Below are 26,993 nucleotides of genomic sequence, written 5' to 3' on the forward strand. Positions count from 1 at the left end.
TTCCTCAGAGCAAGTCTTTCTTAACTCTGTTAGTTATTTATTAAACATTATCACCCCCATATCAAAGATTATGCTGTATGTCCTCATAGTGTATTGCTTTGTGCAGATATGCACTATGTCTCAAAATGGACAGTGATTCTGTGCCTTGTGTAAAATAAAAATTTGGTGCTAGAAATTTGGAGTTGGGGCTTAAACTATGTGCAGGTAAGGCAAGGTTCTAAATTGTTGCTATATTATAATTGGTCCCAGTAATCAAAGCAAATTTGCTAAGAAGGTTGTGCACCCTCAGCCACTTAATAATCCCAGTCTTCTATAATTTTTTCCTCCCTTTCCTCTCCAAAGTCTTTAAATGTGTTGTTGCCTCCCAAATCCACGACCATCTTTCCCACAACTCCATGTTTGAACCCTTCCATTCAGGTTTCCTTCCCTGCTGTAGCACTGAAACGGGCAAAATTAAAGTCACAAAGTACAGCCTATCCCTCCTCATTCTTCTTGACAAGTCTGCAGCCTTCAACATAGTTGACCACACCATCCTCCTCCAATGCCTCTCTTCCATTGTCCAGCTAGGTGGGACAACCCTTGCCTTCTTATCTACCCAGTCATAACCAGAGAACCTCCTGCAATACCTTGTTTTCCCACTCCCACACCATTACCTCTGAAGTGCCCCAGGGATCTATCCTTGGGCCCTTTCTATTTCTCATCTACATGCTGCCCCTTGGCGACAACAAACAAAAACATATCAGGTTCTTCATGTATGCTAATGATACCCAATTCTACATCACCAATTCCTCTCTAACCCTCTCTATTGCCTTTGATTGGTCATGCTGCTTGTTTGGCATCCAGTCCTGGATAAGCTGAAATTTCCTCCAATTAAGTGTTTGGAAGACTGATGTTGTTGTCTTTGGTCCCTGCTCCAAACTCCATTCCCTAGCTACCGACTTTATTCCTATCCATGGCCACAGTTTGAGATTAAACTAGTTTGTTCACAACCTTCTTGTCACATTTGATCCTGAGATGACTCCCCAAAGCCTGTCCACCATCTACAAGGCACAAGTCAGGAGGGTGACGGAATACTCTTCACTTGCCTGGATGGGTGCAGCTCCAACAACACTCAAGAAGCTCGACACCATCCAGGACAAACCAGCCCTTGTGATTGGCACTCCATCCGCAAACATTCACTCCTTCCACCGTCGACGCACAGTGGCAGCAGTGTGTACCATCTACAAGATGCACTGCAGCAACTCGCCAAGATTCCTTAGACAGCACCTTCCAAACCCGTGACCTCTACCACCTAGAAGAACAAGGGAGGCATATGCATGAGAACACCACCACCTGGAATTTCCTCTCCAAGCCACACAATATCCAGACCTGGAACTATATCGCCATTCCTTCACTGTCACTGGGTCAAAATCCCGAAACTCCCTTCCTAACAGCACTGTGAGTATACCTACCCCACATGGACTGCAGCGGTTCAAGAAGGTGGCTCACCACCACCTTCTCAAGAGCAATTAGGGATGGGCAATAAATGCTGGCCCAGCCAGCGATGCCCACATCCCATGAGCGAATAAAAAAAAATGAGCTCCTGATCTCATATTTGCGCCATCACTAAGACTGCCTATTTCCACCTCCGTAACATCACAACTTCACCCTGTCTCTGCTCATCTGCTACTGAAACCTTCATTTGTGCCTTCAGTACCTCTAGAACTAACTATTCTGACATACTCTTGGCTGGTCTCCCACATTTTACCCTCTGTAAACCTGAGGTCATCCAAAACTACTGCACTGTCTTAACTCGCACCATCCCTTTCAACTATCACCCCTGTGCTTGCTGACCTACATTGGCTCCCGGTCAAACAACATCTTGATTTTAAAACTCTCCACCTTGTTTTCAAATCCCTCCATGGCCTCACCCCTCCCTATCACTGTTCTCTCCTCCAGCTCCACAACCCTCCGAGATATTTGCACTCCTCTAATCTGGCCTCTTGAGCATCCCCAATTTTAATCGCTCCACCATTGATGGCTGCGCCTTCAGTTGCCTAGGCCCTAAGCTCTGGAATACCCTCCCTACACCTCTTCATCTCTCGACCTCACTTTCGTCCTTTATAACACTCCTTAAAATCTACCTCTTTGACCAAGCTTTTGGTCATCTGACCTTATATCTCCATATCTGACTCGGTGCCATATTGTGATTTATAATGCTCCTGTGAAGTGCCTTGGGACATTTTATTATGTTAAAAGCGCTATATAAATATAAGTTGTTGTAATCATAGAATGGTTACAACACAGAAGAAGGCCTTTCAGCCTGTCACGTTCATGCCGGTTCTCTGCAAGAGCAATTCATCTAGTTCCATTCCTTTGCCTTTTACCCGTAGCCCTGCAATTTTTTTTTCTCTTCAGATAATTATCCAGTTCTCTTTTGAAGGCCTCAATTGAGTCTGCCTCCACCATACTCTCAGGCAGTGCATTCCAGATCTTAAACACTTGCTGCATAAAAAGATTTTCCTCATATCACTGTTGCTTCTTTTGCCAATCAGCTTAAATCGGTGTCCTCTGGTTCTGGATCCTTTGGCCAATGGGAACAGTTTCTCCCTAACTACTCTGACCAGACCGCTCATGATTTTGAAGACCTCTATCAAATCTCTTCTTAATCTTCTCTTCTTCAAGGAGAACAGACGCAGCTTCTCCAACATATCCACGTAACTGATGTTCCTCATCTATGGAACCATACAAACATACCAACATACAAATTAGGAGCAGGAGTAGGCCACTCGGCCCCTTGAGCCAGCTCCGCCATTCAATAACATCATGGCTGATCTGATTGTAACCTCAACTCCACATTCCTGCCTACCCCCAATAACCTTTCACCCCCTTGCTTATCAAGAATCTATCTCCCTCTGCCTTAAAAATATTCAAAGACTCTGCTTCCACCACCTTTTCAGGAAGGGAATTCCAAAGACTCGCGACCTATGAGAGAAAGAAATTCTCCTCATCTCTGTTTTAAATGGGAGACCCCTTATTTTTAAACAGTGACCCCCTAGTTCTAGATCCTCCCACAAGAGGAAACATCCTTTCCACATCCACCCTGTCAAGACCCCTCAGAATCTTATATATTTCAATCAAGTTGCCTCTTACTCTTCTAAACTCCAGCGGATACAAGCTTAGCCTGTCCAACCTTTCCTCATAAGACAACCCGCCCATTCAAGGTATTAGTCTAGTAAATCTTCTCTGAACTGCTTCTAACGCATTTACATCCCACCTTAAATAAGGAGACCAATACTATACACAGTATTCCAGAAGTGGTCTCACCAATGCCCTGTATAACTGAAGCATAACCTCCCTACTTTTGTATTCAGTTCCCCTTGCAATAAATGATAGCATTCTATTAGCTTTCCTAATTACTTTCTGTACCTGCATACTAACCTTTTGTGATTCATACATTAGGACACCCAGATCCCTCTGCATCTCAGAGCTCTGCAATCTCTCACCATTTAAATAATATACTTCTTATTTCTTCTTCCTGCCACATTATACTCCATTTGCCACATCTTTACTCACTCACTTAACCTATCTATATCCCTTTGTAGCTTCCTTATGTCCTCTTCACAACTTACTTTCCTACCTATCTTTGTGTCATCAGCAAATTTAGTAACCATACCTTCGGTCCCTTCATCCAAGTCATTTATATATATTGTTAAAAGTTGAGGCCCCAGCACTGATCCCTGTGGCACATCATTTGTTACATCTTGCCAACCATCCTTGCTGGGAGTTTGCTAGTGCTTTTGGCGGGGGGATGGGATACAGAGTGGAGGTGCAGTAAGGGGTGATGCACAGTCAAATATAAAAGAGAAACTGAGTCAGTCTGGAAGGCAGAGCAAATATAAACCTGTTAAGGCACAAGCGAACAATGCAAGGCTGGATTGCATCTATTTTAACGCAAGGAGTCTTACTAGTAAGGCAGATGAATTGAGGGCATTGATTACACATAGGAATATGATATTATTGCTATCACAGAGACATGGTTGAGGGAAGGGCAGGACTGGCAGCTGAATATTCCAGGGTATAGAATCTTCAGGGGTGACAGGGGAGTGTGTAAAAGAGGAGGTGGCATTGCACTGTTGATCAAAGAGTCAATTATTGCAGTAAGGAGGGATGATATCTTAGAAGGTTCCTCAAAAGAGGCCATATGGGTAGAACTTTAAAAAAGGGGCAATCACTCGGCTGTGAGTGTACTATCAGCCTCCAAATAGTCAGGGAGAGATAGAGGAGCGGATATGTAGGCAAATCTCAGACAGGTGTAGAAATAATAGGGTAATAATAGTAGAGGATTTCAACTTCCCCTATATCAACTGGGATAGTCTGAGTGCAAAAGGCTTAAAGGGGTGGAATTCTTTAAGTGCATACAGGAGAGCTTTTTGAGCCAGCACATAGAAAGTCCTACAAGAGAAGGGGTGGTGCTGGATCTAATTCTAGGGAATGAAGCCGGACAAGTGGCAAAAGTGTCAATGGGGGAACATTTCGGGGATAGAGACCATAACGCTGTAAGATTTAAGGTAGTTATGGAAAAGGACAAAGAGAGACTGAAAATAAAGGTACTGAATTGGGGGAAGGCCGATTTCAATTTGATAAAACAGGATCTGGCCAAAGTGGACTGGGAGCAGCTACTTGTCGGAAAGTTTACATCAGACCAGTGGGAGTCATTCAAAAAGGAAATAGTGAGAGTTCAGGACCAACATGTTCCCGTAAAGGTGAAGGGTAGAACCAACAGGCCCAGGGAACCCTGGATGTCAAGGGATATAGAGGATTGGATAACAAAAAAAAAGGTTTATGGCAGATTCAAAGTGCTGAAAACAGCGTAGGCCGTGGAGGAGTATAGAAAGTGTAGGGGGATACTTAAAAAGGTAATTAGGAGAGCGAAGAGGGGACATGAAAAAACACTGGCAGGCAAAAGGAAAATTCCAAGGCAATTTATAAGTATATTAAGGGCAAGAAGATAACCAGGGAAAGAGTAGGGCCCATTAGGGACCAACGTGGCAATCTGTGTGTGCAGCCGAAGGACATAGGTGCGGTTTTAAATGATTACTTTTCATCAGTGTTCACTATGGAGAACGACGATGTAGGTGTAGAGATCAGGGAGGGGAATTGTGATATACTTGAACATATTAGCATTGAAAGGGAGGAGGTATTAGCTGTTTCGGCGGGCTTAAAAGTGGATAAATCCCCAGGCCCAGAAGAGATGTATCCCAAGCTGTTATGTGAGGCAAGGGAGGAGATAGCAGGGGCTCTGACACAAATTTTCAAATCCTCTCTGGCCACAGGAGAGGTACCAGAGGACTGGAGGACAGTGAATGTGGTACCATTATTCAAGAAGGGTAGCAGGGATAAACCAGGTAATTACAGGCCAGTGAGTCTAACATCAGTGGTAGGGAAACTATAGGAAAAAAGTTCTGAGGGACAGGATTAATCTCCACTTGGAGAGGTAGGGATTAATCAGGGATAGTCAGCAAGGCTTTGTCAGGGGAAGATCGTGTCTAACTAACTTGATTGAATTTTTTGAGGAGGTGACTATATCTGTAGATGAGGGTAAGGCAGGTGATGTAGTCTACATGGATTTCAGTAAGGCCTTTGATAAGGTCCCGCAAGAGAGATTGGTTAAGAAAGTAAGAGCCCATGGGATCTAGAGCAATTTGGCAAATAGGATCCAAAATTGGCTTAGTGGCAGGAGGCAGAGGGTGATGGTCGAGGGTTGTTTTTGTGAGTGGAAGCCTGTGACCAGTGGTGTACCGCAGGGATCGGTGCTGTTTGTAGTGTACATTAATGAGTTAGACGTGAATATAGGAGGTATGATCAGTAAGTTCGCAGATGACATGGGAATTGGTGCTGTTGTACATAGTGAGGAGGAAAGCCTTAGATTACAGGACGATATAGATGGGCTGGTAAGATGGGCGGAGCAGTGGCAAATGGAATTTAATCCTGAGAAGTGTGAGGTGATGCATTTTTGGAGGACTAACAAGGCAAGGGAATATACAATGGATGGTAGGACCCTAGGAAGTACAGAGGGTCTGAGGCACCTTGGGGTACTTGTCCATACATCACTGAAGGCAGCAGCACAGGTAGATAAGGTGTTTAGGAAGGCATATGGGATACTTGAGCAGGGAGGTTATGATGGAGCTGTATAAAACGCTAGTTCGCCCATAGCTAGAGTACTGTGTACAGTTCTGGGCACCACACTATAGGAAGGATGTGATTGCACTGGAGAGGGTGCAGAGGAGATTCACCAGGATGTTAAAATAAAAGCAAAATACTGCAGATGCTGGAAATCTGAAATAAAAACAAGAAATGCTGGAACCACTCAGCAGGTCTGGCAGCATCTGTGAAAAGAGAAGCAGAGTTAACGTTTCGGGTCAGATGCTGCCAGAGCTGCTGAATGGTTCCAGCATTTCTTGTTTTTATTTCACCAGGATGTTGCCTGGGCTGGAGCATTTCAGCTATGAAGAGAGACTGGATAGGCTAGGGTTGTTTTCCTCAGAGCAGAGATGGCTGAGGGGGGACCTGATTGAGGTATACAAATTATATGGGGCATTGATAGGAAGAAACTTTTTCCCTTAGCGGAGGGATCAATAACCAGGGGGCATAGATGTAAGGTAAGGGGCAGGAGGCTCAGAGGGGATTTGAGGAAAAAGAATTTCGGATCTGGAACACACTACCTGAAGGGATGGTAGAGGCAGGATCCCTCACAACATTTAAGGAGTATTTAGATGAGCACTTGAAATGCCATAGCATACAAGGCTCTGGGCCAAGTGCTGGAAAATGGGATTAGAATAGATAGGTGCTTGATGGCCGGCACAGACATGATGTGCTGAAGGGCCTGTTTCTGTGCTATATAACTCATAGAGTCATAGAGTTATACAGCACAGAAACCTCTCTGCTAAGAGAAAAAGTTTCTTCCCATCTAACCTATCAATGCCCCTCATAATCTTGTACACCTCAATCATGTTCCCCCTCAGCCATCTCTGCTCCAAGGAAAACAAACCTAGCCTTTTCAGTGTCTCTTCATAGCTTAAATGCTCCAGCCCAGGCAACATCCTGGTGAATCTCCTCTGCACCCTCTCCAGTGCAATCACATCCTTCCTATAGTGTGGTGCGCAGAACTGTCCACAGTACTCCAGCTATGGCCTAACTAGTGTTTTATACAGCTCCATCATAACCTCCCTGCTCTTATATTCTATGCCATGGCTAATAAAGGCAAGTATCCCATTTGCCTTCCTAAACACCTGATCTACCTGTGCTGCTGCCTTCAGTGATCTATGGACAACTACACCAAGGTCTCTCTGACCTCTGTACTTCCTTGGGTCCTACCATCCATTGTATATTCCCTTGCCTTGTTAGTCCTCCTAAATGCATTACCTCACACTTTTCAGGATTAAATTCCATTTGCCACTGCTCCGCCCATCTTACCCACCCATCTATATCTCCCTGAAATCTAAGGATTTCCTCCTCACTATTTACAACACCACCAATTTTTGTGTCATCTGCGAACTTACTGATCATACCTCCTATATTCACATCTAAATCATTAATGTACACTACAAACAGCAAGGGTCCCAGCACCGATCCCTGTGGTACACAACTGGTCACAGGCTTCCAATCGCAAAAACAACGTTCAACCATCACCCTCTGCCTCCTGCCACTAAGCCAATTTTGGATTTAATTTGCCAAATTGCCCTAGATCCCATGGACTCTTAACTTCTTAACCAATCTCCCTTACGGGACCTTATCAAAGGAATTACTGAAATCCATGTATACTACGTCTAGTGCTTTACCCTCATCTAGACGTCTAGTCACCACCTCGAAAAATTCAATCAAGTTAGTTAGACATGATCTCCCTCTGACAAAGCCATGCTGACTATCCCTGATTAATCCCTGCCTCTCCAAGTGGAGATTAATCCTGTCCCTCAGAATTTTTTCCAATATTTTCCCAACCACTGATGTTAGACTCACTGGCCTGTAATTACCTGGTTTATCCCTGCTACCCTTCTTGAATAATGGTACCACATTCGCTGTCCTCCAGTCCTCTGGTACCTCTCCTGTGGCCAGAGAGGATTTGAAAATTTGTATCAAAGCCCCTGCTATCTCCTCCCTTGCCTCACATAACAGCCTGGGATACATTTCATCTGGGCCTGGGGATTTATCCACATGTTAAAGCCACTAAAACAGCTTATATTTCCTCCCTTTCAATGTTAATATGTTCAAGTATATCACAATCTCCCTCACTGATCTCTACACCTACATCATCCTTCTCCATCATAAACACCGATGTAAAGTAATCATTTAAAACCTCACCTATTTCCTCCGGCTCCACACAAAGATCACTACGTTGGTTCCTAATGGGCCCTACTCTTTCCCTGGTTATCATCTTACCCTTAATAAACTTATAAAACGCCTTAGGATTTTCCTTTATCTTGCCCGCCAGTGTTTTTTCATGTCCACTCTTCGCTCTCCTAATTACTTTTTTAAGTGCCACCCTACACTTTCTATACTCCTGTAGTACCTCCGCTGTTTTCAGTGCTTGGGATCTGCCGTAAGCCTCCTTTTTTTTTCCTGATCCAATCCTCTATATCCCTTGACAGCCAGGGTTCCCTGGGCCTGTTGGTCCTACCCTTCACCTTAACGGGTACATGTTGGCTCTGAACTCTCACAATTTCCTCTTTGAATGACTCCCACTGATGTGATGTAGACTTTCCTACAAGTAGATGCTCCCGGCTACAAGTAGCTGCTCCCACTCTATGACTCTAACCAGAAAATGACCCATTTATGCCTACTCTCTATTTCCTGTTAGCTAGCCAATCTTCTATCCACGCCAAAATGTTACCCCCTACACCATGAGCTTTTATTTTCTGCAATAACCTTTGATATGGCACCATCAAATGCCTTCTGGAAATCTAAGTACAGTACATCCACCAATTTCCCTTTATCCACAGCACATGTTACTTCTTCAAAGAACTCCAATAAATTGGTTAAACATGATTTCCCTTTCACAAAACCATGTTAACTCTGCCTAATTACCTTGAATTTTTCTAAGTGCCCTGCTATAACGTCTTTAATAATAGCCTCTAACATTTCATTTACCATTCTCATGAATCTTTTCTGCACTCCTCTGATGCTTTAATATCCTTCCTAAAATGTCATGCCCAGAACCGGACACAATACTCCAGTTGAGGCCCGAACCAGTGTTTTATACAAGTTTATCATAACTTCCTTATTTTTGTACTCTATGCCCCTATTTATAACGCCCAGGATCCCATATGCTTTATTAACCGCTTTCTCAACATGTCTTGCAACCTTCAATAATCTGTGCACATATTCCCCCAGGTCCCTGTGCTCCTGCACCCCTTTAGAATTGTACCCTTTAATTTATATTGCCTCTCTTCGTTCTTCCGATCAAAATGAATCACCTCACACTTCTCTGCATTAAATTTCATCTGCCACTTGTCCGCACATTCCACCAGCCTCATTATGTCCTCTTGAAGTTTAGCACTATCCTCCTCACAGATCATAATACTTCCAAGTTATGTGTCATTTGCAAATTTTGAAATTGTGCCCTGTACACCCAAAACTGACCCTTGGGGAACCCTGCTATATACCTTCCTCGAGTCTGAAAAATAATCTCAATTAATTGCTGTGGTGGGGAGATTGAAAAATATTTCTTTAAAAAAAATATTATGTTGAATTTTAAAAATTCCTTCTGTTACAAACCCTTAGACCATTTATTAACTTAAACTTTTCACTCCACACCTCTCCGCTCGCTGCTAGTGACACTTTTTTGCATTACTGAGCTTACATTAACAATGGGGCATAAATTGTTACTCCACTATACAAGTGGACATCAAGGAATGGTTTTAATTTTAGCTAATGGAACAATTTACCTGTGGTATCATTTAGATGTTATTTAAATATTAGGAGATATGTAGATTAGTACTTGTTCAAAAAATAATTAATTCTGAAAGCTAGATAACAGATTTTAAGTTGCAGTGGAATAATTAAGATAGCAAAATAAATAACTTGCATTTATATAGAACCTTTTATAACCTCATGATGCCTGTGTTTCACAGCCAGTGAAGTATGAAGTGCATTAGGCAAGAGTGAGGTCTGGTTGGATTTAGATTTCTGCTATACTAGTTTCTGTTTCAAAAGCTTACCGGTCGGGTTGCACTCGGCACTGTGGGGCTGAGTGTGCCCGGACCTGCTGGAAGTATACGAGAGTATGCTCCTGGCTGGCAACATGGCAGAATCCATGAGGAAAGGCATCATCACCCTCATCAACAAGCGGAAGGGGGAGAGGGCAAAAATCAGAAATTGGCGGCCCATCTCACTGCTTAATGTTGACTACAAGATTCTGTCCAAAGTCATAGCCAGTCGAGTCAAATCTGCTCTGGAGTCAGTGATCCACCCTGATCAGACCTGTACTGTACCTGGCAGGAAGATCTCTGATAGCCTCGCGCTACTCAGGGATACGATCGCCTATGTGCGGGACAGGAGGATGGACACCTGCCTCATCAGCCTGGACCAGGAGAAAGCTTTTGACAGGATATCGCACACCTACATGATGGACGTGCTTTCCAAAATGGGGTTTTGGGAGGGAATCTGCAATTGAATCAAACTGCGCTACACAAACATCAGTAGCGCAGTCTCAATCAATGGGTGGGAATCGGAAAGTTTCCCGATCCAATCTGGAGTCAGACAGGGCTGTCCTCTCTCCCCGGTCTTGTTTGTTTGCTGTATTGAACCCTTTGCTGAGTCTATTAGGAAGGATGCGGGAATAAGAGGGGTGACAATCCCAGGCAATGGAGGCACTCAGGTGAAAACCTCCCTGTACATGGATGACATCGCCGTCTTCTGCTCGGATCCGCTGTCTGTGCGCAGACTGATGAGCATCTGCGACCAGTTCAAACTGGCCTCGGGAGCCAAAGTTAACCACGGCAAGAGCGAGGCCATGTTCTTTGGGAACTGGGCTGACCGATCCTTTGTCCCCTTCACCGTCAGGTCAGACTACCTGAAGGTGCTGGGGATATGGTTCGGAAGGGCCGGGGCGTGCACCAAAACCTGGGAGTAGTGAGTAGCCAGGGTACAACACAAGCTGAGCATGTGGGGGCAGCGATCTCTCTCCATTGTGGGTAAGAACCTGGTCATCAGGTGCGAGGCGCTCACGTTCTTGCTGTAGATGGCGCAGGTCTGGCCCATATCCCACTCCTGCGCTGTGACGGTCACCCAAGCCATTTTCTGCTTCACCTGGGGATCCAAAATGGACCGAGTCTGGAGGGACATGATGTTCAAACCTCTGGATAAGGGCGGGAAAAATGTACCCAACGTGGCTCTCATCCTGATGACCACCTTCGTGTGCGGCTGCATCAAGCTGTGTGTAGACCCCCAGTACGCAAATTCCAATTGTCACTACGTGCTGAGGTTCTATCTGTCCCCGGTGTTGCGAAGGATGGGCCTGGTCACATTGCCGCGGAACGCTCCATGCAGTTGGACTGTGCCGTACCACCTATCCTTCGTGGAGCAGTTTCTGCGGGAAAACACCTTTGACCACCGATCCATCAGGCAGTGGTCTGTACGGAATGTCCTCAAGGCCCTACGGGAAAAGGAGATGGTGGATCCTGTCGGATGGTTCCCCGAGCAGACCACCAAAGTCATCTGGCGGAATGCCTCATCACCAGAACTTTCAAACAAGCACCAAGATGTAGCTTGGCTGGTGGTGAGAAGAGCCCTCCCCGTCAGATCCTTCCTGCACGCCCGAAGTCTCGCCCCCTCCACGTAATGCCCCCACGGTGGCTGTGGTGGGGAAGAGACGGTTGCCCACCTCCTCCTGGAATGTGTCTTTGCAAAGCAGTTTATTTTATTTAGAGATACAGCACTGAAACAGGCCCTTCGGCCCACCGAGTCTGTGCCGACCAACAACCACCCATTTATACTAACCCTACAGTAATCCCATATTCTCCTATCATCTCCCTACACTAGGGGCAATTTACAACAGCCAATTTACCTATCAACCTGCAAGTCTTTGGATGTGGGAGGAAACCGGAGCACCCAGCGAAAACCCACGCAGACACAGGGAGAACTTGCAAACTCCGCACAGGCAGTACCCAGAATCGAACCCGGGTCCCTGGAGCTGTGAGGCTGCGGTGCTAACCACTGCACCACTGTGCCACCCACAGTTGTGGAAAGAGATGCAGTGGTTTTTGTCGAGGTTCATCCCAAGCAGCTCTGTAACACAGGAGTCTGTGTTCTACGGGCTGTTCCCAGGGACACACACCGAGATAAGCATCAACTGCTGCTGGAGGACTACGGTGAAAGACGCCCTTTGGTCTTCCCGAAACTTGCTGGTCTTCCAGCGCAAAGAGTTGTCCACGACCGAATGTTGCAGACTGGCACATTCCAAGGTCCAGGACTACGTGCTGAGGGACGCACTAAAGCTTGGGGCAGCCGCAGCAAAGGCTCAATGGGGAAAGACCACAGTGTAAGGTCCCCCCACCAAGCTGAACTGAGGGGCTGGATCCATGGAAAACCCCTAGAACTGTATCGGGAAAATTTTCATTTGTTGTAAAATGTAAAAATGTGAAATGGAAGGGTTGTGAGGCAACTCATGATTGGAATGAAGCAAACAGACCTCCTTTGCACTGTGTATTTTTTGACTTGGTGCTGTTTGAAACTGGTAATGTAATTTTTACAGATTTTTATGAATAAAGTATATTTTGGAAATAAAAAAAAAGCAAAATACTGCAGATGCTGGAAATCTGTAATGGAAACAGAAAATGCTGGAAATACACAGCATCTGTGGAGAAAGAAACAGTTAATGTTTCAGGTCAGAACTGGGAAAAGTTAGAAGTGTAATAGGTTTCAAGTTAACAGGGTAGAGTGAAAAAAGAACAAAAGGGAAGGTTTTCAATCAGGCGGGAGACATTAAATGACTAGAGTTGCTGCAGCAAAGCCAAAGGGAGTAATAATGGGATAAGTAAAAAAGAGACAAAAGATGTGTCCAGAGCAGGTGTGAATGGCAGAATAATGAACTGTTGCTGTCCGAAAGCAAAACAAGAGAAAATATGCCGAAGACGGAAACGTGCAAAGTAAAGGAGATGACATGGGGGTGGGGGAGTGGGCAGAAATTACAGTCTGAAAGTATTCAATTCAGTGTTAAGTCCAGAAGGCTGTAAAATGCCTGGTTAAAAGATGAGCGGCTGTTCCTCAAGCTTGTGTTGAGCTTCATTGGAATACTGTGGCAGGTCACAAACTGAGATGTTAGTGTCAGAGTCAGGAGAACAGAGGAAGCATCTGTTTCACTTCGTTATCACTTGGAAATAGTTGCATATGCTTTGATTTTCCTCCCCCGGCACTAATCGGCATTTCGGGGACAGCCAAACCTCGCAGGGTGTGGTGGCAGAGCTGCACTGAGCTTGTTTACTGAGGATCAGTGCTCTGGCGGTGAGTTTACCTGTGCCGACAGGTGAGCTGGGTGGAGGTGTGCCGCGCGTGCGCACACGCTCGATCAGGAAGTGCTGAAGGTTATTGTCCTCCGCTGTAAGTCGCTCAGTTTCCCAGCAAAATGGGCTGCACCAATTGTTTGCAGTTCGTTGTTGTTCTCGGCCTAACCTTGTGTTCTTTGGTCGGAGCAGGTAGGCTTTTTATAGCTCATTTTACAATTTTAACCAATTGAGCACTCGGTGAGTTTTTCAAGAATTGTTTTTGTGTGTGTGTGTTTCTTCCTATTTCCGAGTTTTGTCTTGACATATTTGTATATGCTGTTTTGCATATCTTAGTTTCCCTACTCCTAGACATTATTTTCTTTGGGTTTTAGTTTCGTTAAAACACCATTGATAACGAATGTTTTACTGATAAGGGGCCAGTTATATTTATGTTTCTACTAACAGCACGTGACTTTTATTTTCGAGCTAAGGTGGATATTACTTCTTATTGTTCGAATATAACTATCTCGCATTGGTAAATGTAACTGCCGGAAGAGGTCCCCCACCTCTTTTCAAGGTTTGATAACACATGCTGCTGTGCCGGCCATTCTAATTTAATGCTGCTCTGACACTGCTCCATGTGGAGGTGTATTAGGCAGGATTACAGACAAAGGATGTTCGACAGCTTTTTTTTCGTGTTTGAAGTAGTGATTTCGGTTTCCCTGATCACTCAACATAGATTCACCTATTCAGGAAGATCCTTGTCACCCATTGTATCATTCAACTATTTCCAGGGTTTTTGCCTCCACCATTCCATCTGGAAGTTTATTTCATATGCTGATCGCTCAAGTGTAGGAAGAAGAACTTCCTGATATCTGTTCTAAAAATAGCCTGTTAAGTTTAGAAACAAAAACAAGAAATGCTGGATTCACTCAGCAGGTCTGGCAGCATCTGTGGAAAGAGAAGCAGAGTTAACGTTTCGGGTCAGTGACCCTGTTAAGTTTAGATCTGTGTCCCCAGTTTATGTTCACACCGTTTCATTTAAAGCAATCTTTTTTTAATACCTGTAATATTTTTAGATATTCCTAAAAAATCACTTTCTGCTCCAAATGATCAGCCCAAGCTTCTCCACTTAGACCAGCCTTTTGGATCTTCTCTCCACTACTTCCAGTCCTCGAATGTCTCCTGTTGACCAGAATTGGATGCAGTATTGAAAGTGTGGGCTTGAGTAGAACACTATAAATTTTGATTACAAAATGACTCCTGACAACACAGCCTAACGCCGACATCATCAGAGCGCTCCCAGCTTCACATATACACAGAATGGATTCTTGCTGCACTGACCAGGACTAATTCACGCATGTGCGCAAAAATGTCATCGCGTCTTGCAATGTCTGTTCGCCATTCGTTCCCTGCCTCGCCACTTCTTCCCCCTCAAACCCTCGCTCCCCGCTTTACACCCCCACCTGTCAGCCACTCGCTCCTGGCCTGGCCGCTTCCAGCCCACTGCTCCGCTTCTGCTGCCCGCTCCCTCCCATTTCTGCTGCCCGCTCCTTCCTGCGGTTGCCACCTCTCTATCCCGCAAGGGGGGGAAGTAGGGGGTGGGTGGGGGAGAGAGAGAGAGAGAGTGAGTAACAAGATAGGCAGGGGAGGGGTGGGAGTGGGGAGCAGAGTATACGAACATACGAATTAGGAGCAAGAGCAGGTCACTCGGCCCCTCGAGCCTGCTCAAGGCAGAGCAGAGGGGAGGAAGCAGCATGGCCGGGAACAAGTGGCCGACGGGTGGGGGTGGTGGTGAAGCCGGGAGCGACTCGCCAAAGTGGTGATGCAGGGGGTGAAGTGGTGATGCAGGGAGCGAGTGGCGAGCAGACGTGTGCGGGAGGCAGTGGTGAAGAGAAGCGCAATGGCAGAAGGGAGCTGGGTACTATTGGAGGTGGGATGGAGGCAGTGATCACCGCCACTGTGGGGACTTGGATTTCATTTGTTTTTGTGATAAATTGAGCAGCGCCATCTTTACTACTGACAGCTGCCAAAAACATCGCAGTTAGTGACATTTCAGTGCACGAGGCTGCATTTGTGCATGTTCAAGTACTGAGCCACCTAGTGGTTGCATTGTCTGCTCTCATTTGTACTCATCTCCCTACACTGGAAACACTTCGGTCAGGCTAAAGCCTGGCTCAGGTATAAAATTAAAACCCGACCCAGACCTCACCCGACAACAGCCAACCTGAACCCGACCCGGGCCCGAGTCCTTTAATTTTTTAAAATGCCTGACCCAACCTGAACCCAACACATGTAGGCGGGTTTGGTCGGGTAGCCAGGCTTTACTGCAGAGAGCGGAGTCCGGACTGCACGTTTCCTGCCTTGACGTCCTGAATGTTCATTTGAAGATTACTTCCCAGAGCAAGACAGCACTGTCCACGTCCAGCCCGAACCAGCCCGAGTCCGAATGCTGGACCCTGAAGAGAGACCCGACTGGACCCAAACCCGAACCCAACGCATGTCATCTGGTTTGGTTGGATTCGGATCAGGTAGTCACGCTTTAGGTCAGGCAACATCCGTGGCGAGAGAAACAGAGTTAACATTTCAGGTCTCACCAGAACTCGCTTATGCTCTATGAACACAAGAGCCCATTAGTTTTGTAGATTACTTCTTTGCATTGGTTGGGCGTGTTTAACATTGAGTCCACTAAGACTTTTGGCTCTCTGTCAACTTCATCCTTAACTATTTCAACATCATTTTTGAAGTATGCTCATCATTTTTATCTTTCTAACTGTAGCACTTTACATTTTGTCTGCACTAAATTTCATCAGCTGTTGTTCCACCCACATACATAATTTGACCAACTCATTCTTTAGTTTCTGAGGTGGTATTTCTGATTGCACTGCCCCTCCTAGTTCGGTATTTGCAAACTTAACCACTGCCTGAGCTTCTGAATCAAGGTCACGTGTAAATTAGAAACTGTAGTGGTTCCAGCAATGAACGTAGAGGCACCAGACTCTGTATCTTCCTACTTATGATATTACTTTCTACTGAGTATTGCTTGTCTTCTACTCTTCAGCCAATTCCTAATCCATTCCCAGGATTTGCTCTGAATAGATCAGAAATGGCCAGATTCAAATACTGATCTGTGCGAAGCTGTTGACCTTGGCTATGGCAGTGACAAAGGAACAATACAGTAATTGATTGCATCATCTCTGCTTTGGGGAACAAAAGGTGGCTGGATTCCCCCACCCGCGTGTCTGTGCCAGCCAGTTACTAGATCAGGACAGAATGCATTAGAAAAACTAGCCAAAGTTGAATAAAACAGCTACATTGAAAATAATCTATTATATGGCTGTTTTGCTGACCACCTCAATTCTATAACATGTGTGTCCTTCAGTTCCCTGTGGCTTGCCACTTTAACATCCCCTCCCACTCACTCTGACCTCTCTATCTTTGGCCTCTCACACCATTTCAACAGATTCCTAATGGAAGCTTCTAGAACAATGGCTCATGTTTTTCCTGTAGCCCTCTGATCCAAACATTAACATCACTATACAGTAGGGGTTACTGTGGGGTGATATAAGGTGGGTCTGTTGGTGTATAATGTGAAGGGCAATGGGTTGTATTTATGGCAACAGCATTTGTGGAAGGTGGGGTTAGGAGGGGTGGCAGGTGGGAAAGGGCAGGGTCTGTACCCTCATTGTTGATTTTTTTTTCTTTTCAGAGCTTATGGACTTAACTATTCCTTGCCAGCAGTTTCTGTTTTAATTTCAAATCTGAATAATAGACTTTATTTTTCATCTCTCCCAATCTCTCACCATGTTCTTGGATAGGCCTTCACTATCTTACCTATTCACTTATTCTTTGTTTCTTTATTTCTTAAATATCTTTAACACTTATTTCCATTGCTTGACTGAGATGATGAGATCATCCCACTGACACTTCTGTACTTTTGACATTTTTAACTTTCCCCTTTTTCCTCATTCTATTAATATGCTTGCTCGCATCTTCCTTTCTCAGTTCTGAAGAGGGACCAGACTAAATTGTTGACTGGTCTTGACACAGGTTCTGACTGACTTGTGTATTTCCAGCTTTTTCTGTTTTTGTTTAATTTCCAACATGTGCAGTATGCTGCCTTTATTAAAATTACTTGTTGTAAGTCACTCAGGCTTAATATTAGTGAGTATTCATTCCTTTTATGTACGTCAGGGGTTCTCAACATTTTAGCTTCTGAGACCCCCATTTCATGTTATAAAAATTCCCCAGATTCCCTGTAACACAAGTTTTCTTTGTACCAAAATTACTTATGCAATTAAACACATTTATTATTTTTGTTTTACTTACAACTTGACCGCAATCCTCCAGTCCTTCTTGGGCTGAGATTCTCTCTTTTCTGTACACTCCGACTAACCAGAAACATCTCAAATAATTATCCATCCAGTTTTCTAGTTCTTTGTACCTTAATGCATATACTGTATAAATATGGTATTGGACACTATCTAATTCCCAATCATACAGCAGACAACTCAATTGCTGGTGGGGTGGTGGGAGATGGAGAAAGAGTGAAATGTCATTCAGGATGGAACCAAGTAGAAATCAGAAGAAAACATGGACGCATGGAGAGTTTTGCCAACTGATTTGACACACAATCATGTTACTGGGGAAGTGACGACTGAAGGTTTAAGTCATGGCCTCCCTTTCTCTTTGGCACTGATTCTCACTGCCATTTCTTCGGGCAAAGACTCAGTGTCTTATCTTCTTGCCTTGCAACACCACCTCCATTGGCCGGGTCTCTTTCTGCACGCTGCAACCAAATGGCAGCTGCCATCTTTGTCTTTGTCTCGTGTGTGGACTGGTTTTCTTTCTCTCTCTCTCTCTCTCTTTGTCTTCTCTTTCATCCCCACCCCACCCCCACTCTTCAACCAAAACCTGTGTGAACACAGAGAGACACTGCCTCTGATTCACACCCATTGAATGGCATCCATTAATTGACAAGGCATCTCACCCATCACTTGTCTGGAGTCAAATTCTGATTTGTCTATCATCAGGTCAATCTTCTTTTCGACACATCCTCCAGTTATTTTTTTAGCAGACCCCTTGAAACTTCTGTTGGGCTCTTAGCTCTTAATGAACTCCTGATCACACAGATTTTTTAAAAATTCATTCATGGGATGTGGGCGTCGCTGGCCAGGCCAGCATTTATTGCCCATCCCTAATTGCCCTCGAGAAGGTGGTGGTGAGCTGCCTTCTTGAACCGCTGCAGTCCATTTGGGGTAGGTACACCCACAGTGCTGTTAGGAAGGGAGTTCCAGGATTTTAACCCAGCAACAGTGAAGGAATGGCGATATAGTTCCAAGTCAGGATGGTGTGTGATTGGAGGGGAACTTGCAGGTGGTGGTGTTCCCATGTATTTGCTGCCCTTGTCCTTTTAGTTGGTAGAGGTCGCGGGTTTGGAAGGTGCTGTCTGAGGAGCCTTGGTGCATTGCTGCAGTGCATCTTGTAGATGGTACACACTGCTGCCACTGTGCGTCGGTGGTGGAGGGAGTGAATGTTTGTAGATGGGGTGCCAATCAAGCGGGCTGCTTTGTTCCGGATGGTGTCGAGCTTCTTGAGTGTTGTTGGAGCTGCATCCATCCAGGCAAGTGGAGAGTATTCCATCACACTCCTGACTTGTGCCTTGTAGATGGTGGACAGGCTTTGGGGAGTCAGGAGGTGACTTACTCGCCACAGGATTCCTAGCCTCTGACCTGCTCTTGCAGCTATGGTATTTATATGGCTACTCCAGTTCAGTGTCTGGTCAATGGTAGTCCCTTGGATGTTGATAGTGGGGGATCCAGCGATGGTAATGCTGTTGAATGTCCAGGGGAGATAGTCATTGCCTGGCACTTGTGTGGCGCAAATGTTACTTGCCAGTTATCAGCCCAAGCCTGGATGTTGTCCAGGTCTTGCTGCATTTCTACACGGACTGCTTCAGTATCTGAGGACTCACGAATGGTTCTGAACATTGTGCAATCATCAGCAAACATCCCCACTTCTGACCTTATGATTGAAGGTAGGTCATTGATGAAGCAGCTGAAGATGGTTGGGCCCAGGACATTACCCTGAGGAACTCCTGCAGTGATGTTCTGGAGCTCAGATGATTGACCTCCAACAACCACAACCATCTTCCTTTGTGCTAGGTATGACTCCAGCCAGCATAGGGTTTTCCCCCTGATTCCCATTGTACTCCGTTTTGCTAGGGCTCCTTGATGCCATACTCGGTCAAATGCTGCCTTGATGTCAAGAGCAGTCACTCACCTCACCTCTTGAGTTCAGCTCTTTTGTCCATGTTTGAACCAAGGCTGCAATGAGGTTAGGAGCTGAGTGGCCCTGGCGGAACCCAAACTGAGCGTCACTGAGCAGGGTATTGCTAAGCAAGTGCTGCTTGATGGCACTGTTGATGACACCTTCCATCACTTTACTGATGATTGAGAGTAGGCTGATGTGGCGGTAATTGGCCGGGTTGGACTTGTCCTGCTTTTTGTGTACAGGACATACCTGGGCAATTTTCCACATTGCAGGGTAGATGCCAGTGTTGTAGCTGTACTGGAACAGCTTGGCTAGGGGCGCGGCAAATTCTGGAGCACAGGTCTTCAGTACTATTGCCAGAATATTGTCAGGGCCCATAGCCTTTGCAGTATTCAGTGCCTTCAGTTGTTTCTTGATATCACGCAGAGTGAATCGAATTGTCTGAAGTCTGGCATCTGTGATGCTGGGGACGTCAGGAGGAGGCCAAGATGGATCATCAACTCGGCACTTCTGGCTGAAGATTGTTGCAAATGCTTCAGCCTTATCTTTTGCACTGATGTGCTGGGCTCCCCCATCATTGAGGATGGGGATATTTGTGGAGCCACCTCCTCCAGTTAGTTGTTTAATTGTCCACCACCATTCACGGCTGGATGTGGCAGGACTGCAGAGCTTAGATCTGATCCGTTGGTTATGGGATCACTTAGCTCTGTCTATCGCATGCTGCTTACGCAGTTTGGCATGCAGATAGTCCTGTGTTGTGGCTTCACCAGGTTGACACCTCATTTTGAGGTATGCCTGGTGCTGCTCCTGGCATGCCCTCCTGCACTCTTCATTGAACCAGGGTTGGTCTCCTGGCTTGATGGTAATGGTAGAGTGGGGGATATGCCGGGCCATGAGGTTACAGATTGTTGTTGAGTACAATTCTGCTGCTGCTGATGGCCCACAGCGCCTCATGGATACCCAGTTTTGCATTGCTAGATCTGTTCAAAATCTATCCCATTTAGCACGGTGATAGTGCCACACAACACGATGGACGGTATCCTCAATGTGAAGGCAGGACTTCGTCTCCACAAGGACTGTGCAGTGGTCACTCCTATCAATACAGTCATGGACAGAAAGCATCTGCAGCAGGCAGATTGGTGAGGACGAGGTAAAGTATGTTTTTCCCTCGTGTTGGTTCCCCTACCACCTGCCGCAGACCCAGTCTAGCAGCTATGTCCTTTAGGACTCGGCCAGCTCGGTCAGTAGTGATGCTACCGAGCCACTCTTGATGGACATTGAAGTCCCCCACCCAGAGTACATTTTGTGCCCTTGCCACCCTCAGTGCTTCCTCCAAGTGGTCTGCAACATGGTGGAGTACTGAGTCATCAGCTGAGGGAGGGCGGTAGGTGGTAATCAGTAGGACGTTACCTTGCCCATGTTTGACCTGATGCCATGAGATTTCATGGGGTCCGGAGTCAATGTTGAGGACTCACAGCGCAACTCCCTCCCTACTGTATACCACTGTCCCGCCACCTCTGGTGGGTCTGTCTTGCCGGTGGGACAGGACATACCCGGGGATGGTGATGGCAGTGTCTGGGACATTGTCTATAAGGTATGACTCCGTGAGTATGACTATGTCGGGCTATTGCTTGACTAGTCTGTGGGACAGCTCTCCCAACTTTGGCACAAGCCCCCAGATATTAATAAGGAGGACTTTGCAGGGTCGACAGGGCTGGGTTTGCCGTTGTCGTTTCAGTGCCTAGGTCGATGCCGGGTGGTCCATCCGGTTTCATTACTTTTTATTGACTTTGTAGCGGTTAGATACAACTGTGGCTTGCTAGGCCATTTCAAAGGGCATGTAAGAGTTAACCACATTGCTGTGGGTCTGGAGTCACATGTAGGCCAGACCAGGTAAGGAGAGCAGATTTCCTTCCCTAAAGGATATTAGTGAAACCAGATGGGTTTTTACAACAATCGACAATGGTTTCATGGCCATCATTACACTAGCTTTTAATTCCAGATTTATTAATTAAATTCAAATTCCACCTTTTGCTGTGGTGGGATTCGAACCCATGTCCCCAGAGAAATACCCTGGGTCTCTGGGTTACTAGTCCAGTGATAATACCACTACGCCACCGCCTACCCTACATAGTCTTGCATCAGCTAAAAAAATGTTAGCTATGTTGCTGCTCACTTCAGTATGATTTCTTTATCTTTTTTAAGAAAAGATAAAATTTGGTTTACAAGAAAGTGGGGAATGAGAAAAGGCAGTGATGTTGCCATTAGCAAATGTTAAGAGTTATAAATCTAAGAGGTTCAACACAACCCCATTTAAACACACAAATTTATGAACCAACATGAGGGAGGTCTTAATTTTAGCCCCAATGCCTATACCTTCTAATAAACCATATGGAGTTTGCACTATTCGTGAACGTTTCCCAAATTTCAATATCCTCTGTGTTTGAATATACACAGAAGCATCGAACTGCAATTTTGCACTTAAACCTGCTGCAAATCAACTGAAGATTCCAAAATCTAATTTTAATGGACTGCAGCGGTTCAAGAAGACATCACTACCACCTTCTCAAGGGAAGTTAGGGATGGGCAACAAATGTTAGCCTTGCCAGCGAAACTCTCATCCCATGAAAGAATAAAAAAAAAAGACTATATTGCTGACCTTGACATCTTGTATTGTGAAGATGACATTCCTTTGGTCATTACACAGCTGGCTTTGATCAAACCAACCAATGATAGGATTGGTAATCTTGGTAGGAAACTACTCAGTTCTTCTTTCTTTAAAGTGAAGCATCAAAAATAAACTATTGATGGGGTAGGGAGAGTGTTAAATGTTATAAGTTGATTTTTAACAAACTAATTTTGGAATCCTAGAAATAAGTGGTCATTGTACTGTGCACTCATTCTATTATCACAGGTGTAGTAAAGCATTTAACTATTAAAGGTATGATATGTTAGGCTTTTTAAAATGGTCTAAGTATGTTTTCGGTCAACATCCACGTTGCACTTGTAACAGAATGTAGGCATTTACAAAGATAATTCTACTTTAGTATTTAAGCTTTAACTGATATTGCTTCTTCTATTCCATTAATCTTGGGAGTAACAGATATAGTTACTTTGAACTACAGCAAACACACTTCCAGTTGTGCAGTGGAATTAATGACAATTGTGGAAAGTCCACAACACCAAGCAAGTTTTCCACTTCGGGGAGGGGGAGTGACACGTGATACGACTCTATTTATGAAAGAATTAAAATTTATATCTATCTACAGTCTCAGTTAACATTGGCAATAGCACTAAATGCTGTGTTGCTGTCCTTCTGGCTAAAATGTGATTTTTGCACTTGCAGATGAGGCTGAGGAATTTATCATTGCCATTAGTCCTGGAGAACAGTTGCCAAACGGGACAACCTATGTAATCAAACACAAAAATGTTTCATTCAGCTGCTCAAGCACTTTACATCAAAAGTCGAACATATCTTGGATCTTTGTTCGTCCAGATTCAAATCTGGAAGTTTTTACAAATGTTGAGGGGAACCATACAGAATTTACACTTTTCAATATGGGTTACGACAACCAAGGGAACTATACCTGCTTAAAAAACATTAATGATACCAAGGAAGTCCTTGTCTACTGTAAGTTACTTTTACATTTACTTTGTAATATCTCTCCTAAGATAAATGTTTTATTAATTAAAAAATAAAATATAATTTTCCAGAAAGTGTTGGAAATTAGCACTAGTTAAAAGCAAGTGTATTTGTATTTTAAATTTGTTTTTGACATTTCAGGCTGTAACTTTCCTTATCAGTAAGTATTTCATTCATGTAAGAAAAGATCAAAAAAAAAAAATTATGTAATTTTGACTTTGCTTGGAATTCAACTCCCATGTATGCCATGCAGTGCCACTGATGTTTATTAAGATTTGAATCAGTTCCTGCATTAACAGAATCGCAGAAATCCTTGGCGTAAATCACTGAGTTAAACCTGCTGTAACTCTCAACAAAGGTGTGTGTGAGTCTGAAGTCAGCAGAGAGTTATGTCTGGAGGTCCCTAGCGCCTTTTTTCTCTCCCCAAGTACTTTGGGCTTGGATGACCTTGGAGCTGTGTGGCTGCGGAGGCATTGGGCTAGGTGGATAAATAAGGGAATAAATTAATAGAAAATGGGGAGGGAAGACCCCTACTCAAATACATAAAATTAGCACTATGGGTTGGATTTTTAAAGTACGCTGGGGGTGAGAGTGAGTGCATGCAAGATTTGAAGATCGCATTGTCAGAGGTCAGCACCGCCTCTGGAACTTGAAACTAATTTTAAAGGGACACCTGGAGGGAGGGAATGGCAACCCCACATGCCTCCAATTAAGTGCTTGTTAAGTTTACTGTGGAGTTTATTAACAGCCTTGTCAGCAACAGCTTAAAATTTTCCAAGGAAAGGAATGGGGAAAATGCCATGTCTGGAACACAACATGACATACAAGTCACAAACTGTGTAGGAGACCATGAGGAAGACTGATCAACATGATGCAGAGGCCCTAAATAAAGCTCAGCTTCTCCAAAAGTGCCACAGAGTAGCCATTGCTGGAGCTGTAAGACGGTTTTCTCAGTGGTGAGTGGCAGGAATCCAAAGAGGGACATGAGGCTGCTGGCATCACTTGGGCAGCTGAGGTTGGCTGGGGATGGCCTGGTGAATGCATAAACCCCAGCTGTGGGAGTTCAGATGGGAATAGACTATTTTGACGTTGGACAAAGCAGCCAGGATGAGCTTCAGTACATGCAGCCTCCTGGACAGCAGGAAGCCAGAGTAGCATTGGGGGTGGGGGGGGTGGGTGCTGCAAGGGGAAGAAAGTGCTACCCTAGGCATCGGGTCTATCGCCTAAGAGTCAGCTACCTACACATAACAGCACCCGTGCCACAGGAAGCTATGTCTATCTAGGCAGATGGTCTCGGACCTGTGTGCTCTGATCCACAATGACCTGAGGCCTCGCGACCCCCATGGCAGTCCCTTACCTGCAGCCATCAAGGTCACCATCCTCCTGAATTTCTGTGCAACCAGGTCGTTCCAAAGATTGGCCATGAACCTAGAGCAACTCGTCATGCTATCAGGCAGGTAATGGAGCCATATTCAGGAGGGTGGCAGATTGCATCTTTGACACAGATGGACTAGTGCAGGAACAGAGGGCTTTGGGTTTCGCCTCCATTGCTGGATTCCCCCAGGTACAGGGCATCATTGATTGTGCCCATGAGGCCATCAAGGCATCCAGCAACTGGCCAGTGAGATCCATCTGCAGGGGGCATCCACTCCCTCACCTCCAACTGGTTTGCGACCACAACAACAGCTTCCTTCGTATTTGCGCTCACTTTCCTAGCAGCTGCCATGACTCCTTCTTTTTCCTCTAGTCCAGGCTGCCCCAAATCTTCACTCCATCATCAAAATGCATGGATGGTTCCAAGGGGACAAGGGGTATCCCTTGAAAATAGTCCAGAGACCCCTCTATGGGAGCCCTAGACAGAGACACAGAGCCGATGATACCAATGCCACTTGCTCAGCATGCCAACCACTGAGCAGGCCATCGGGCTTCTGAAGAAGTGATTCCATGCCCGGACTTGTTAAGTGGCACCCTCCAATACCCTCCTGCAAGAGTCTCTGTGGTGGTCTGCTCCATAAACATGGCCCTCTAGAGAGGTGTAGACCTTGAGAACATTGAGGCCCTGGAAGGAGACAGCTCATCACGGGGGGAGGAGATGGAGGGGAATAACACTGAACAAGAGAGGTGCCCATGCTGCACGATGAGGTGGCCTTCTGCCAGCTCTGGGGAGAGGACCTCCTCATTTCCCTCACAGCCTCCAACATTAGATCCAGGTCAGCATTGATCAAGTGAGGATCTGCTCAGCCCCTAGTGCCAAACCTCCAACTCCCTGTGACATCTCGCTTCCCTGTTGTTGCGTCAAGAGAAATTTTCAAAACTGAAATCGATAGACTTTTGTTAGGTGAGGTTAATGTTCCAGCTAATCTGTGCAGTGGAAGGTTTTGGCACAAATCTCTCCCTCAGGACAACCAGCGGTCTCAGTGATGGCTGCCGTGGGGTGTCTACATGAGCCTCGCACTTGATCCGACCCACCTCCATTCCCGGCCCCACTAGCTCTAAGTGGACAGGAAACCCATCTCCATACCAGTTAAGGGCTTACCCATTTGAAATTCTGAATCAGTTTCCCACTGGAGATGAGTTTCTGACCCAAAACAAGACCAGGCTCCTGTTTCCCAGCTCTGTAATAAAAATCCAGCCCTTTTATATTTAATGACTACAAGTGGAAATCCAAAACAAGAGAGCATAATCCTAAAAGTAGAACTTGATCATTTAGGAGTGAAATCAGAAAAAACTTTTTCACACAAAGGGGAGTGCAAATGTGGAACTCTTTGCCCCCAAAATGCTGTGGTGTTGCATCAAGAGAAATTTTCAAAAAATAAATCAATAAACCTTTGTTGGGTAAGGGTATCGAGGGCAATGTTCCATCTAATCTGCATGGCCGCGGAGGAAACCGAAAGCTGCTGCGCACAAGTCGGCCCCCTTTAAGCTACTACGCGAGCCCATCCATGATCGTGTTTAAAAAAAAAAAGAGGGGTCATGCACTGAAACAAATCGCCCGCGCACTCAAAACAAAAGAGGGTGCGTTGATCAAGGGATATGGATCAAAGGTGGAATTCCCTCCTGAAACCTCTCTGTCTCCCTTCTCCTTTAAGACGCTCCTTATAAGTTATGTCTTTAACAAAGCTTTAGTCATCTGTCCTAATATCTCCTTATGTGGCTCTGAAATTTTGTTTGTTTATTCTCCTGTGAAGCACTTTGGGACATTTTACTACATTAAAGGTAACTGGCGCAGTGGTTAGCACCGCAGCCTCACAGCTCCAGGGACCCGGGTTCAATTCTGGGTACTGCCTGTGCGGAGTTTGCAAGTTCTCCCTGTGTCTGCGTGGGTTTCCTCCGGGTGCTCCGGTTTCCTCCCACATGCCAAAGACTTGCAGGTTGATAGGTTAATTGGCCATCATAAATTGCCCCTAGTATAGGTAGGTGGTAAGGAAATATATAGGGACAGGTGGGGATGTGATAGGAATATGGGATTAGTGTAGGATTAGTATAAATGGGTGGTTGATGGTCGGCACAGACTCGGTGGGCCGAAGGGCCTGTTTCAGTGCTGTATCTCTAAACTATAAATGCAAGTTGTTTTATTTGTAGCCTGAGAACCGATCTATTGTCTTCTCTGGTCAATG

General features: G+C 45.3%; 1 protein-coding gene across 3 annotated transcripts in view; it reads left to right on the plus strand.

Moving 5' to 3' along the window:
- Positions 1-13,542: 13,542 nt before the first annotated feature.
- vsig10 (V-set and immunoglobulin domain containing 10) overlaps positions 13,543-26,993 on the plus strand; it is a 35,634-nt gene continuing 22,183 nt past the window's right edge. For 2 of the 3 annotated variants that reach the window (XR_010977279.1, XM_068055171.1), the window contains exons 1-2: positions 13,544-13,670; positions 23,080-23,364. Coding sequence is in view for 2 of the 3 variants with exons in the window: in XM_068055171.1 (XP_067911272.1) it covers positions 13,601-13,670; positions 23,080-23,364 (355 nt within the window). In the remaining variant the exon portion in view is untranslated. Of the gene's footprint in view, positions 13,671-23,079; positions 23,365-26,993 lie in introns of all 3 variants that reach the window. The other variant, XM_068055172.1, reaches the window with a different exon arrangement.

The sequence above is a fragment of the Heterodontus francisci genome, chromosome 23, assembly GCF_036365525.1.
Source record: "Heterodontus francisci isolate sHetFra1 chromosome 23, sHetFra1.hap1, whole genome shotgun sequence".
NCBI lineage: Eukaryota > Metazoa > Chordata > Chondrichthyes > Heterodontiformes > Heterodontidae > Heterodontus > Heterodontus francisci.